The 16,366-nt window shown below is 30.5% G+C and overlaps 1 protein-coding gene across 15 annotated transcripts in view; it reads left to right on the top strand.

The window, feature by feature from the left end:
* The window catches only part of LOC129946784 (MAP kinase-activating death domain protein), a 78,332-nt gene extending 66,413 nt beyond the window's left edge, over window positions 1–11,919 (top strand). For 11 of the 15 annotated variants that reach the window (XM_056057108.1, XM_056057104.1, XM_056057115.1 and 8 more), the window contains 3 exons: window positions 3,736–3,808; window positions 8,704–8,750; window positions 9,643–11,918. In XM_056057108.1, coding sequence (XP_055913083.1) covers window positions 3,736–3,808; window positions 8,704–8,750; window positions 9,643–10,452 — 930 coding nt within the window. In that variant the 3' untranslated portion in view covers window positions 10,453–11,918. Of the gene's footprint in view, window positions 1–3,735; window positions 3,809–8,703; window positions 8,751–9,146; window positions 9,610–9,642 lie in introns of those variants that run through there. The other 4 variants (XM_056057102.1, XM_056057114.1, XM_056057110.1 and 1 more) reach the window with 2 other exon arrangements.
* Window positions 11,920–16,366: the final 4,447 nt, after the last annotated feature.

Genomic DNA, 16,366 nt, shown 5'->3' with positions numbered 1-16,366 from the left:
AAAATGCTGTATTTCAAAATCGTGTATTTAAAAATTCTGTATCTCCAAAATCTGTATTTCAAAATGCTGTAAATAAGGCTAAAAAATTAAAATCGTTTTGACAACGTAAAAAAGTGCGCACTTTTTTTGGTTTCGACTTAAATTTAACTTAATATCAGCCAAACATAATTGACACTAGCAAAATTTTACATCATTAAAATGGTTTTGAACTCGAAATTAGTTTTCTTCATTCTGATGATTTAATTCCAAGTTGATTTTAATTTATTTTTCGCATTTGTCATTTATAGCATAAGGAGATAATAATATTTACTTTCAATTTTGTGGAATGATTTTTTATAACGTAGACCTAAAATACTTTATTTTTATGTTAAGTAAAGTGAGATCAGAGTATAAAACTCTATCTCGAGGAATTTGAGATCCCTTTGTAGGCTTTGATTTATACATAAATATGTTCCTTCTAACTACTGGTTTTTTACCTTGGTTTGAATGTATAAAAAAGGTTTAAGAATATGTTCAAAAAGTTCGTTTTAAATTAATAAAAAAAAAAACTTACAGCGGAGAAATTCAATTTTATTGTATTAATGTTTTCATAAACAGAAACTGACTTATGTGCCCTTCGTTCTTACATACTTATGTTTTAACTTAAAAAATAAACGTATATTATAATTTTCCGGGAATTCCTTAATTGTTTTTATAAATGTTTAGCTTGTTTTAATATTTTGTTTTATTAATATGTAATTACTGATTTATTTTTTAATTTCGTTTACGGTAAGTTAAATTTTATTTCACCACCCTTATACATCACAAGAAAGTAATCTCTTTTAAAGTATTTACTATTAAAGTTTTAAAAAACAATCACATCCTTAATTAGTATATACTATTTAGTTAAATACACATATAAGTATCTAAATGCCGCTACATTGACACAAACATAAATGTACTAAAATATATATTTTTAATAATCTTAATATATATTTATAATTATAAATAATAATCTGCTAGTGAATGTAATGAATGCTATATATATATATTTATTAATATTTGATATACGAAAATATAATAAATAAATAAATATATATTTGTTTTATAATTTCTTTTTTTTTTAAGTTTATCTGATTATATTTTTGTATATTTTTCTAACAATCAATATATTTTTTTCTTATTTTTTCAAATATATTTTAAATTTTATACATCGGATGAGTGGTATTGCAAATGCGCGTTATTATTCTTGAAATATTTTTGTTCATCAAATTGTAAATACTTTAATTCTTCTTTTGTCAAAATAAATTTGTTTTAAATCGGTTAATTTTCTTCTAAATATTACCTACTCGTCATAAATACAAATTTGTATTTTTTCTTCTTTAAGTAAAAATAATATTCTTGATTTTACTTTGGTTTCATTTTTTTTCAATCTTCTAATTAATTATTTTTTTTAAATCGAAATTCTTAATTGGTATCTTTTGAGATGGTCCTTGTGAATACATTCGGTAAATATATGAAATCGAAACAGGAATTTTGATCTATTTTTAGTTTAAAACTTAATATTTCTACTTCTTCTTTTTCATCCCCTCATTGTTTTATTATTTATGTTGGAGTTTTTATTTTACCCATCAAAACCCAAAATAGGATTTTTTCTTTTAATTTACAAAATAAAAAAAAATAGAAGATTCTAAATTATAAATTAGAAAAAAAAAAACTAAAACAAAACAAAAATTGTATATAATTATTTTTGCGGATCGCTGCCGCTTCCTTATGGATTGATCTTCTACTACTCCTACTACCACTGCTACTACTATCTGCAATTTCTACGATCGATACGAAAAAATATCCTGTTTGTTATCCTGCAAACCTTTAACTACGTGTGTTAACACATTTATATATATTTTTTCGAAAACAAATTATATAAAAAAGGATTTCGAGGTACTATTTCAATTACAACTTTTTTGTTCTGTTTATTCACAAAAATTAAATTGTCAAATACAACAAAAATTCACAATTAGTTTTAATTTTATATTTTCTGTTGATTTCTTTTCCGAATAACAAAACAATTTTTATTCACCACAAGTCACACACAAGAGACTCTTCCCACCTCATTTTACTTACAACAAATTAAGTCAAATATTTAAGAACAACATTTTGTTTATTTTCTTAAGCATACAAATCTCAATTCGTGTTTTCATAATTTAATTTTTAAAAAAACTCACATTCAGTACCATTTCCACAATCAAAAAAACAAAAATATTATTATATTATTTTTTTTTCAATGTTTCTCTTCAGCATTAAACACAAATATATTAATTTTGTATTCATTATTTATATTTTTGTTTTAAATAGATATATATTTATATTAAGATAGTTATATTTGCAACTCTTAAACAACGCAAAGTCTTGGAAAACCATTCATATCAACAAAAAAAAAATACAAAAAGATTTGTTCTTACACAACACTATAAGTAGAAATAACTGTTACATTGCTTTCAAATACAATTTTATTAAATTGTAAAACTTAAATTTAAAAAAAAAATCGAATTGTTATTGTTTTTCTGCTTGTGTAGAACTTATTTGTATAGCAACAAACTAAAGGCAAGTAGAATGTAGTTGAATATATTTTTTTTGTTAAGAAATTAGTTGAAAAATTAAAAATAAATATTTAAAAAAAATAAAAAAAAAAATAAACCTTATCCCCTTTCACGAGTTCTATTTTTATTTTTAGTTCACTCTTAAAGATTTATAAACAAATTCCATAATTGCATACAAACAATTAGTGCAAACCCTGTAAATTCAAAACGAAGTTTTAAACAAAATTGATTTTATTTTTGTTTTGTGTAAAATTTAAAGTAGCATGAAATTGACAAATTAAAATAGCGGTAGTGAAGTTATTTATATTAAACAAAAAAAAACTGAATTTATTATTTGCTTTCAATATAACCGAATTTAAGTTTTCATTAAACAAAAGATGTCAGCTATTTAGGTCAAGTCTTAAAAACTATACTAAAACAAATGTATGTATACACTTCTCATAAGTTCAATTGAAAAAAAAAATTAAAATTATAATCACATTTCAACAGTTTCATTTTCTATAAACTTTTATTATTTACATATTTTCTTCAACAAATTTAAGACCATCTCACAAGTGCTAATTAGAAATTTGTTTATCCCCTTGTAAATTTGCTTGCTTTAGAACATAGAATTAACAATCTTATTTTAAATTTGTGTAATTGCTTAGAGCAGGTGTTAAGTTTAGTCTAGTTAAATTTGTTTTTTTTTTTGTTTATTTTCTTTTTGCAATATTATCCCCCTTTGGAAATTTGAATTCCATTAAAATTAAACAAAATAATACTAAAATACTATTTTATGTGCTTTGAATATTTGTGTTTTCATATGAAAAATTGTCATGCTTAAATTTTATACCTATTGGCTTAAAACGATTAAACTGTAAAAAGTAAATTTGCATGTAGTAAATTAGTTAAATAAATGTAAGATAAAACGATTTTATTAACATTTAATTTTATTGGATACAAGAACGTTTTCGCACAAGAACACACACAAAAACATTTTTAACACCATCAAAAATTAAACACACACAATTTGACAAAAAATTATAACAAATTGAGACAATATTAAATTTAAAAAAAAAACAAACACTCTCGTTTTAATTTTATAAAAATGTGTTCCAATTATAGAAATAATATTTTTTTACATTTGTAAATTAAATTTTATTTTAATTTATTTCAGTTTTTCGTCCGTTTGGACCATATTCGAAAGTGCTTTACACAAAAAGGAGGAATATTCGTACTAGAGGAATATAGTGAGTAATATTACTTTAAAAACTGGATTTATTAATTAAACTATTTTATCTGAAAATATGTATAAAACTTCGGTGTCGTGTCATTGTTATATGATTTTTGAACAGAAATGTTTGCTATTAATATTGACATGTATTGAAGTTAAAACAAAAATGCATTATTATCAATTTTTAAAGAAAAGATGGTTTTTGCATGATATATATATTTTTCCAAAAAGAGGTTAAATTCGATATTAAGAAAAAAACAAGGAATATTTATTTGATTGTAAAGAGGAATGTCTGCGATTACCAATGGAAAAAAGATATTAACCAAATGTCTGTTAATAACTACGGTTTTTTATGAAATTGTCCAGAAACAATTCTTAAGTTTATAAATCACAAGCAAGTGTGTTGAAAAGAGCCGTCACTGTTCAATTTTAAAATTATTTTAAGTGTGTATTGTTCTAGTTTCAGTAATGGCGTAATTTTTGCTCATTAAAAGATAAAAACTTCAAAAGTCATAGACAGAAGAGAAAGAACACTTAAAGAACACATGACAACAGCACGCAGTTTCGAGACGTTCGACATCTTTCTACTAACCACGCTCACTGATGCTTGATTTCGGTTACCGATGGAACCCTAGAAATTAACCTGTTGGTCAAGAACATTGTTCTTGCATCGTGCCCCGAACATGCTTCACCTTACCAGATAATGTCATGACTCCCCCAGTTCTTGAACGCGTAAATAATTCTATGGGACCAATCTTTTTTCTTACTCGAACTGTGGTGAGAGTTCTTAAAGATCTCAACATTCATAAATCCGCTGGCCCAGATGGTATCCCCGCTATTATTCTGAAGAGGTGTTCTTCCACGCTAGCAAAACCACTACGTAAGCTTTTCCATCTATCCTATTCTTCTAGGCTCGTTCCGAGTAGTTGGAAAATTGCATTTGTTCAGCCAATTCCAAAAAAAGGCGAATCTTCTTCTCCACAAATTACTGACCGATAGCACTAACGTCCCTTCTTTCTAAGGTCATGAAAACGCTGATTAATTATCAGCTTAAGAAATATCTTGAGGAACGGAAGCTTCTTAATGACCGGCAATACGGCTTTCGTAGCAATAGGTCCACTGGTGATCTCATGGTTCATCTCACCGAACAGTGGAACAGATCTTTACATCGTTTTGGAGAAAGTAAGATTATTGCACTTGATATTTTAATGGCATTTGATAAAGTCTGGCATCTTGCTCTCTTATCGAAAATGCGTACTTTCGGTATCAACGAATCTCTTCTTTATTGGATTACAAATTTTCTTTCGAATACAAGTTGTTTTGGACGGATTCAAGTCTGAAACTCATAAAATAAACGCTGGTGTGCCCCAACGCTCCTTTTTGTCTCCGACTTTCTTCCTCATTTTTATAAATGATCTAATACATTGTTTCGATGACGATCGCACTCTTAGCTTTGCATATTCGTTTCCAGACTCACAACCCTCCTCTTCGGATGTGGAACTGCTACGGCAAAATATGATAAGCTCATTAAATTTCGACCTACACAGCATTGTACAATGGGGAATAAAAAATCGGGGGGAATTTAATGCTTCGAAAACGCAATGCTGTCTTGCATCTTTAAAGCGAGATAAACCCTCTTTGCCACTATCTATGAGTGGCACTTGCATCAATGAAACGGAAAATCTTGACATCTTCAGAATGTGCATCAGCAACCACCTGTTGTGGAGCGATCACATACGCAATGTTGCCAACAATGCCGCAAAATATCTAGGTTTTTTGAGACGTTACAAGAAATTTTTCTCTCTTTCTTTTACCGTTATTTTAACGGACTATGCTCTAGTGAAATAGCCAGTTGCATTCCTTCCCTTAAACAATTTTGCCGTAATATCCGCGCTTCTAGGAAAGCCTATCAGTTTCCCTTAAGCCCAACTTCGGCCGTACTATGAAGTACAGAGATTCTTTTTTAGCCGTACTACGCGAATGTGGACCGCCTTGCCACGCTCTATATTTCCCTGTCATTGCAATGTTCAGAAATTCAAAACCAATGTACACCGACACCTCCTATCCAACCCTTCTCTCTTTTCCGAATGCTCACACTGTGTCTTTGGCATATTAAAGGTGTAAAAACCCTTTTAGTGTTTGCTTATTATAAAAAAAAATATATCCATTCTGTTTATGTTAGCTATGTTGTATAGAGCCTGATTGGAGTAGTAATTTTTGTACTCCGACTCTGGTGTTCTGTGCAATCCAAGGCATCGTCGGAAAGTTTTAATTTTAAACAACCGAATTTTTTCCATTTGAGAGGGGGCAACTTTGAACCACACTGGGCACCCATAGGCAATCATTGGCCGGATGAGGACCATCTATCAAATCACTTTCACCCTACTGTCAAGGCGGCTGCTAAAAAACAACCGTTTCTTCAGGGAAAAAGAACCTTTGTGTCTGTCGAAATACAAATATTGATCTAACCCGATGCCATGGTAGTTTACTTCACTTTTATTCTCCAGTGGCTGTTGATTTGGTCCTACAATCACTATAGATTTTTCAGTTCTTTCTGGTATCTCTTAAGGCTTCTAACAACAGAGCCCTGAACAGAATAATTACTCATTTCTGAAAGTCGATTTTTAGCTTCCAGTCATCACAATTTTGCTAAATCTTGTCGAATACACGCTGCAAAAGTCTCCTGATAACCTCAATATTCCGTTCTGTTAACCCACTCTGCTGAAGCCCATTTTTAATTTGAAAGATTTTGGGAGAAGTTATATTTCCACTTTTGACAATAAACCTCCAGCCAGTAAGCATGTCAGAAAACATGTAAAACATTGGTTTACTTACGGTATCAACGACCTTCTCGAAGTCAACCAGGCAGGCACACGTACATTGACTTTTATATTTGTTCCACTGGATATCAGAATCAAGCCTAGGCGTGGCATAAATAGTGTCATGTCTCCCCCTAAAGCCTAAACTAATCTGGGATGATTTTGTTGTCCTGAGCCCACTTGGACAGAGCTCTATTTATAACTTTCTCGAATACCTTACCGATACTAGGAGGAAGGCTTATCGACCGTAGATTCGAAGGATTAGAATTTTTCTTTCGCATTTTTGGCAGAGGATGTACCAAAGCTGTCTTTCAATTCACCAGATAATATGCATTATTTGGTGCGTTTTTAAACAGCGTGGCATAAATGTCCACAGCTTCCTGAGGTCAATGTCGTAGAATAATGTTGGATATACCATCGACACCTGTTGACTTCTTTTTCTTTAGTGAATCAAAGATGAGTTGAAGGTCTACCCTTGTAACTAACAGGAAATTAGTCCAGTTTTCTTCTGCGATGATGGCCAAGTTATTCTCATTGAACCTGGTAAAACTGAAGTTATAAGATCGTATTTGCGTTATGTTGTTACGCAGGTAGAAGTTGATGCGTACGTGTTCTGTTCTCCACGTGCTTCGTGATTGGGACGAATGTACCTTGTACACTTACTGGAAAGCAGCCCCCACCGCCTCAGCCTTTTCCTGATAAGCTTCCAAAACAAAGAAGTCATCGTCCATGATAGCTTCTTCTGGATCTATTCCAGCTGTCAGAAGTACGTCTCTGTTTTTCGTCGTCCTCTGAAGATAAGACAAGGAAGATTGTTCTGATCCTTCCTCCTAAAGATCTTATTAATATGCGAAATCATACTCGGGTAGCTAGAATTACCAGCCTGAATTTTCTTGTCCCAGTACAAATTTATGTTTAATCTATCGTTATCTCTGACTTATACCTTAATAGCTTCTTGTATAATAGAAATAACTTACTAAGATAAATAAAATTAGCATTTCTAAAACTTCTTCTTTAGGGATTTGGAATTACACATGAAACTGACATTTTTAAGAAAGGTCAAAGCAAATGGTACTGTTTTAATTCTAATGGCTGAATCACAAACACGCTTCAGCTTCAATGCATGCTATTACAATGGAGCTTCGACCTCACGTTTCGTTTGACAATCGTAAGGAAAAGAACTTAATGTGACTCCAAACGAAAGCTCTAGTTCAATTATCTGAACACTTGCTTTGTCTGACAGCTCAACAGCTGTAAACAAATGCCAACAAGCTAAATATTTGCTCTTTGGAGGGATGAAATAATATAAATGTCATTCAAAGCAACCTCGTACCAGGCCCACCGTAACGTAGCCGAAGCTGAAGCGTGTGTGTGATTCAGCCATAAATGATATAATTTTCTTAAGATTAGGGGCCCTGGTCAACAAATAGTTTTATTTAAGGCTTATGTAATCAATGTGCCTACTTAATAATGTTGCTAATCAAAAAGACGAAAGAAACCATTCCAGCATTTAAGGGATAATTATAACTAATTGGTTTTCTTCATTGAAACCAATAATAGACAGGTTAGTTATAGCCTAAATTCTAGTATTGGATACACATTTCCTGATTGGGATCAAGCTTTTGAGGTTAAGTTGAATATTGAGAGTAAAAATGACAAGTGGGAATTAAAAGAAAGTGGAACCCTTTAAATTTAACGATTTTGTTTCAAAATATTAAATCAAACCTTAAAAATATAAGTATCTTAATCGCTTTTAAATCTTAAAACAAAGTTTTCAATTATAAAACCAACCTCTTTTTGTATGAAATAATATTCGTCTTAAAAATAATTATATAAATGATTTTAAGTGCAATCAAAATAATACAAATATTAAATTGTCTTGCACCCGATTCGCCTCATAATTTTGTTATGATGTCAGGTTCATAAAATGAAATAAAGAATAGGAATGTTAGAGATTAGGGTTTAATAATTATAGACATTTTTTGATTAGGACGAAAACGTGACACAGCGGTTAATCATAAAATTTTTTTCATAATATTTAAAAATAATATAATTGTTTCCCTTTTCTAAACCGTATTATTTTTATTTTTAGATCCAAAAACACGACAACTTATTCAAAGAAAATACAAATCATCTATGGTAAGTTTAACAAACATTAATAAATCAATGTAAATTTAGCCAAAACGCATTAGAAATAGCTTGTAATTGATGTTTTTGCAATAAAACTTATTTAGTGTGCTTTAGTTTTCAAGTTTTTTAAACAAAAACCTTAGCATGACTTTTTTGTATTACTATTATAATTTCATTAAGTAGTCGTATTGATACAATTTCATCTACTCTAAATTATAAATCAAATTCTATTTAACAAAACTATACTTAGCTAGTTTATTTATTATAATTAATTAATTATAGTTTATTTTTTATAATTTACAAAACTTTTTTTTATTATTTTCTCTGTTTTGATGTGTTGTTGTACGTTGTTGTTTAACCAAAAACAAAAAACTTCTGTTTGACACAAACCAAAATCAAACAAAGGCATCTGAAGCTGCACTATGTCTGCACAGGCTGTTTTCGATAAACTTAGCTCGTAAACTAATGGAAAATCCTCAAAAACTCAACGAACTAGATGAATCTCACAACGAAGAAGTGCCAACTTAGAAAAACTTAAAATTGAAAACTTAAAATTTTAAAAATTAAAATTAAAAACCACATACAAACACTAACGATTATGTGTGTATAAATGTATTAATATGCATGCAGCTATCTTTTTATGTAATTATAATGTTTAGTTTAAAAATTTAAGTTTTAATCTATGAAAACAAACAAACAAGAAAAACAATAAAATTTAAATTACAAACTAAGTAAAAATCTTCCGCCTTTGTTTCTGTTTGTTGTATTAAAAAAAAATATAAATATAAATCCTAACTTTTGATGTAAGTGTTAAATTATTTGCTTTTGCTTTAAAAATCACCTGACAATTGATGTTCTAATTTGTTTTTGTTATTTTTCTCTTGTTTTTCACCTTTTTAAGGCCGATCAAATTTGTTACTCGGTACTTTGTGTATTTTCTTACGTCGCCGCTGGACAAGATCAAAAGAAAAACCCAGTTGTTATGACACCTCAAATTCAAGATATCCATTCACAACAACAACAACAGCAGCAGGGCCAACAACCCCAAACTACAAGCCCCCGCATACCAGCTCCACAATCATCACCTAAACCAACGCATCAGCAACCGTTACCTCAACAGCCAGTCAGCAAGCTTCAAACAGTCACAATTAAACACAGTGTACCACCACAAAAGCCAACTGTCACCACATCCACCGTTCAGCCACAAACAAAACTTTCTACATCTAATTCAGGAAATGGCGCCCAACAGAGGCCCACTCATCTGCCATCAAGGAGTCCTATCTCTCCAAATGCAAAAAACCTTCCACAACTACCGCCAAGAGTTCCTTCTCAGACATCCGTTGAGTCAGGCAAAAGTGGTCGTGGTGGTCCTCCCGCTGCTGGTCCACCACCAGGTCCACCCCCAGCCATTCCCCCAAGGAGTGGAAACTTATCCCGTTGTGGATCAGTTCAAGTACCTGCAACCAGTTCTGGTCGGAAATTAGTTCGACAGGCTTCTGCAAATTCAATTCCTCCCCAATATACTCCTCAGCCTCCACCTCCTTTTGTCATTCCGCAGCGAAGGAGCTCAATAAGTAGACAAGGTTCGGTAAACAGCACAGGAAGTTCTGCGAAGTCTAGTTATAGTGGTGGTGGGGGAGGAGGAGGAGGTGGAGGTGGTGGTTATGGTGGAAATGGTCATGGATCTCCATTTGGTCATAGAAAACACTGACAGAGAGATTCGATATTTCAGTTGCGATCAGATCACCCAGTTTGTACCTCTTACTGCCTACCTTGGCTTTAATTTCTTTTATCTACAAATAAATACCTAACCCCAAAAAAAATTATTTATGATTTTGTAGTTTTTCAAGTGGAGTTGAAAGTTCTTTTCGAACAAAATACATTTTACACTTTATGAAAAGGTTTTGTAATACATTTTAATCCATGTTCTGAGGAAAAAAGCTTTTGAGTTATTTCAAAATGTGTTCACAAATTCGTTTAATCGAAAATTTTGGTCTCCAAAATTCCGCTTAAGAATTTTTGTTTCATATTTAGATTTCAGTTCAGTATAAAATTAAGCTAAGAAATTTAAGCTTAGTACAGATAAAAGAAATCAAAATTCTGGAATTTTGCACTAACATAATATAGCCCTCAGCTTCGTCAGAACTGTTACTAAAAAAATAGAAAAGTTACAAAATTGCAGAAACAGATACCCATTCGCGAACTCATACTTAAAAAAGGACAGCCTACATAGTTTCCTGAAAAGCTTTAATTATCCTTAAACAATTGGGTCATCGGTTTGGTCTAAAATAAATAAACAAAGAAATCCTTAACAAAAAAAAGTAAACTAAAAAATGCAATATTGGTGTTTAAATATAGAACAGAAAAATAAAAACAAAATCATCAGTGAATAATTTCAGAAGAAAATTATTAGAAAACTTAACATAGCAAAAATTATATATTTAAATAATTAACAACGTTAACTATAGAGAAACCAAAATTATTCAAAATGTTGTGAAGTATTGTAATTCTTTTTTTTATTTTAAAATCACAGAAATTAAAACAAAAATCAAGTAAGACGTTTCTTAAATCAATGAACAATAACTAAATTTAACTTTTAAAAAAAGCAAATAAAATTTGATTAAATATGTGTTTAAATAGAATTTAAATTTTAATAAAAAATATATAAGAAATGCAATTAATGAAAATATAAACAGCAAGACAAAAACACAAACATCTTATGCGAAATAAAAAATAAATGAAAGCAAAATCTTTGTATCAGAATGAAATATAGAAAACACAGAATTCCTACAAATTTAAAATTTAAAGCTAAAAATATATTTGTTAAATAATTAAATGTCTATTGAGAAAAGTTAAAATTTTTAATAATAAACCAAAAATATTAACTTTTTTGTATTATAAATGTGTAAATGTGTATTTTGTACTTAGCACCATAAAGTCTAAGTTTAACAAAGAATGAGAAATTAAAATAAGTAAGAAACTAACTATAGGTGAAGGGGTTGTTAAGAAAAGCAGATATAAGGTAGAAAGATTAAACTTTAGTTTAAATTTTATTTAATTGATTTGTTTCAGTTATATGAGTATACAAATAATACATTGTTATATTAAATAATTCTTAGTTAAAATAATATTTTTTTTGTTAAACAAAATAAAATTTTTAAGTTAAACATTTCAAATGAAAAAATGAGTTTAATTTAATAAGAATGATGTCCAAGAAATAAATTAAGAGGCGAAACAACTCGTATGGAATCAGGACCTAGTGAAATAAAGTTTAGGTGGTCCACGTAAGGATTGAATTTAAGACCTCTGGCATGACAGTTCTTAGCGCTAACCATCCATTATTAAAAAAATAAACAATTTATATGAAAAACTTAACAAAAATGGTATTATCTTCTATTTAAAAAACCAACGATTAGTTCAAATAACCAGCCTAATGTTAAAAAATCCAAGCTCAACATTTTGGACCCTGTATATTAAATATAACATTGTTGCAATTTATTTTGCCGAATATTTATAAAAAAAAGAAATTAAAATTAAACAAATCAACCGCGCAAAAAAGAATCAAATTAAAAGAAGTAAATTATGCTGAGCTGTCAAACAACAGCGGCGAATAGGCGACAAGGCAAAAATTGCAACAGGCAGCAATTTAAGTGCTGCCACCACGACGAGCTCAGAAAGCGGTGGGTTCAGCAATTAACAATCAATCGATGAATCGATTGATTAAGTTTCGTGTGGATATGATATCACGTTGATATCAAAAATATTGTTTTGATTAAAAAATTAACACAGGGGCGTTCTTACGTTAAGTAAGAAAAGGGGCGCCAGCAATTTTTTTTTTTCAGAAATAAAAAAAGGAAATTGCAAACCTTTAAGAAGAAACACCAACACAACAATAAAACCACTATAGAAATAAAAAGAAAGAACAAAATGGATACCTTTTAAGATATATTTATTAGTTTAAATATGCCTGAGAAACCTTGCAAAAAGCAGGATGATAACTCAGGATTTTTTCTAACAATTAAGCTAAAGATTTCATAAACTATGGACCGTTAAGGCCTTAATTAATATCAATAAATTGGGGATACAAAATTAATTAACAAAACGATTTTACACAGAACCAAACAAATTGTACTTATCTTTTTTTTTTTGAAAATCCCCAACTAGCACCTTCTTCCAGCTAATTTACTTTTCCTTCTTTATTTTTCTTCAGTCCCGACACTTTTTTTTATAATTTTTCTTAATCTTTTTTTTTTCCACAATCTTTGTTCGAAATTATCAAAAAATTTTTTTTTAATCTTCACCTCTTGATAGTTTGCCAAGAATTGACGGCCACATCTCAAGATCTGTCCTATCTCTTCTTTACATCTCCCGCCATTTTAGCTTTCAGCCAATATGGAGTGGCGGATTTCAATCACATCATCAACAGCCAATCGGAGATCGGCTTGTTGGTTTCAACTTGTGATGAAATTCTCACGATCCCGCTTACTCGCTCTTCTCTCACAGTTAAATGCAAGTCATCCTGGAATTCGCCGCCCGCTGGATTCACTTCCAGGTCACGACGATTCCAGGAGCTGTATTCAGCCAGCCCCACTTTCTACCTTGATATCGAACAACGACTACCAAATTTAAGATCGAGAAAAATCTTTACTTTAACTTTAAATTTAACTTTAACTTTAACTTCAAAACAACTGCGCGAAAGGGAAAAAGATAATTACAATTTGGTACCTATCTGTTAATTAAACCCCGAACTAAGTTTCCCGAAACTTAATCGTCCATAAGTTTATGAAATCTTCTTTTACGTATTACAATCTTTCTTTATTTTTAAATATACTCATACTTGTTAGAAATAGTGAACAAAATAATTACAAAAGAATATAAATTTATAAAAAAAGTTTTCTTAAGAGTTAAAGTTGGGCCGTAGGCCATTCTCCATTTGGAATGACTTCTCATGCAACTTTACGTATCGACCAGACCGTCCATCTGGTTTGGTTTCACTTCCATTTAAACCATCCTTCTTTTGAAACCTGAAACGAGACTTGGTATTTTTTCCTCACGAAAATGACAGAGAGAACCATGGTCAGAAGGACTATGGCCGTCCCGCCCTCTGTCATCCTCGTGTAGAAGGAATATGACAGTTGTCAAATCGAACATTGTAAACAAAACACAAGTGAGCAAGTGGATGCAAAATGCATCATTTTTTTTCTTTAATTAAAATTAAATGTGGAACGAACTTGTTGCGTTCATTTATAACGCAACAACATTCTCTTCTTCGTGAATTGTATTAATATCTGAAAGTTTTCCAAAGCGCATTAAGCCAACGTAATCGAGTCCGAAATAAATATGTTGTTCTCCGACTGACGTGAGCAGGGCCAGCCTCAGGCAATCTTGCGCCCTGTGCAAGATTAGTACAAAGCGCCCCTCTTTTACTGATACACAAGCATAAGCCTTTCCCACATTACCCAGGAGGTAGACTCTCCGTGCGTTTTTTACTATTGAGTTATACCAAGTAACCGTAAACCATAAAATAAAACGTAGCGATGAAATGAGCAGAGGGGAAACGCTTAAACTTGGAAACTTACTTTTCTGGCCTTACATTTGCAAATTCAGAAATTAGATCATCAAAATCTAAAGAATTAATTAATTCCTTTTCAATGGACATTATAGATAAGCCTACCAATATCTCTTGAGTCATGGTTGTCTTAATACAATTTTTAATAATTTTAAGTTAAGAAAAACTACGTTCTCCCGAAGCTATACCGTGACCGGGATTGTATTAGGGATTTGGAGAGCAATTACTAAATTCGGAGCAAAATCTCAAGGTTTGAACTAAAAATAAAAATTAACACATCTAAACTTGATGTAACAAGCGGGAATATTACGGTTAACTCTTGAAACAATTCTTTTCCATCAAAATCTTTAAAACTACCTGATGTTATAAATTCTGCAAATTAAGGCATGAAGCACGTACATTTTTATTTTTTAAACATTCGCTTATGTTACATAAAAATCAAAAATTGATGTCATGTGTATCAAGCTGTTCAAACCTTTCTGTAATTGATTGAACGGCTTCATTAAGAATTTTGAAAAGAAAAATGTACTTTAAATCTTTGTTTCGGGTCTAATTTAGTTTCAGGCCATTCATCAGCATAAAGTCTTTTTCTCCGTTGAAATCGCAAAGATGAAGCTTCAGGAAACATTTTTAGTATTTCTAGGGAACTAGCAATACGCTCGGTTAATTGAACAAATCTACCCATTAAATTTTTCATCGAAACGCATTAAACGCATTTTATGCCAGTTGACAGATTAACGGACGGACCTTGCAAATATTAACTGGTTTTATTTATATTTTCTAAAACATGAAACCAAATTTGCAGGCAGCAAATAAATGTAAAATCAAAAATGTTATTTCCTAACGATTCTGCAATGTTTTTTGCCTCTTCATTTCCTATTTCTATAATGGCTTCATATTGTGTTTTTCTAAATTCGTTTGTAAAGGCCTCAATGCTTTTAACCTGGTCTCCCATCTAGTCTTAGAAAGGGGTTTCAAAATAAAACTTTAATTTGTTTTCTTATAAATATCCCAGCTTGTTACGGAACTTGAAAAAAAGTTATACAAACATTGAATTGTATCGAAAAATTTGACTGCAATAATGAGCACCGAGCAGCACCATTAGCCACTAAATTTAAGGAATGCGAGCAACATGGAACGAAAAATGCTCTTGGTTCCAGGGTTCGAATTGGATTCTCAACACCCGCTTCTTCTCCTTTTATATTGGAACCATTAAAATAACTTTGGCTTCGAGAGTTACTTAATAAAATTCCAAAATACAAGCTTGTCTAAAATCAACTGAGTCAGTCACATTCCGGTCTTTATTAAATCTTAGTAACTCAACAATAAATGTTGTTGTTTTTTTGTACATGAGAACTCACATACAGAGGTACGGGTACGGTGCATAATAAAAAACAGGCTGGGATGCGACCCACACTGATAACTTCCCATCCCGTCTGTCGATTTGTCTTGCTTAAAAGTTGGTCTATATTTACTCGTATCAATTTTTACCAAATTTGCATATTTCTTTTGTAGATTTTATTTTTTATGAAAAAACGGACTGTTGGATTTTTATAAAAAAATTACTTAATAACAAAAACAATATTTTCTTTGAAATAAAATAAATTAGAAGCCAATATTTTTAATTTTTGAAAAACTATTTGAGTTGAAAGTAAATTTTTACCAAGTTTTAGTATTGTTTTTTTTTTAGTTTTATTTTTTGTAAAAAACTATCAATTCGATTTTTTTCAAAATATTATCGAATGTTAAAAACAATATTTCTTATAAGGAAAATTAGTTTGAAGCTAATATTTCAAATTTTTGAAGAGATATTTGAGTCGAAAATCAATTTTTACCAACTTTTGTTAAATTTTTTTAGGTTTTTAATTTTTTGGAAAAAACTGTCAATTCGATTTTTTCCAAAATTTTACTGAATGTTAAACAACAATATTTTTTTAAAGAAAAAAGTAGTTTATATCTACAATTATTGAAAAGATATTTGAGTCGAAAATCATTTTTTACCAACTTTTGTTATTTTTTTTCCGTTTTTAATTTTTTGTAAAAAAAACTGTCAATT

The sequence above is a fragment of the Eupeodes corollae genome, chromosome 2, assembly GCF_945859685.1.
Source record: "Eupeodes corollae chromosome 2, idEupCoro1.1, whole genome shotgun sequence".
Taxonomy (NCBI): Eukaryota; Metazoa; Arthropoda; class Insecta; order Diptera; family Syrphidae; genus Eupeodes; species Eupeodes corollae.
This window is presented reverse-complemented; position numbering and strand designations above follow the sequence as displayed.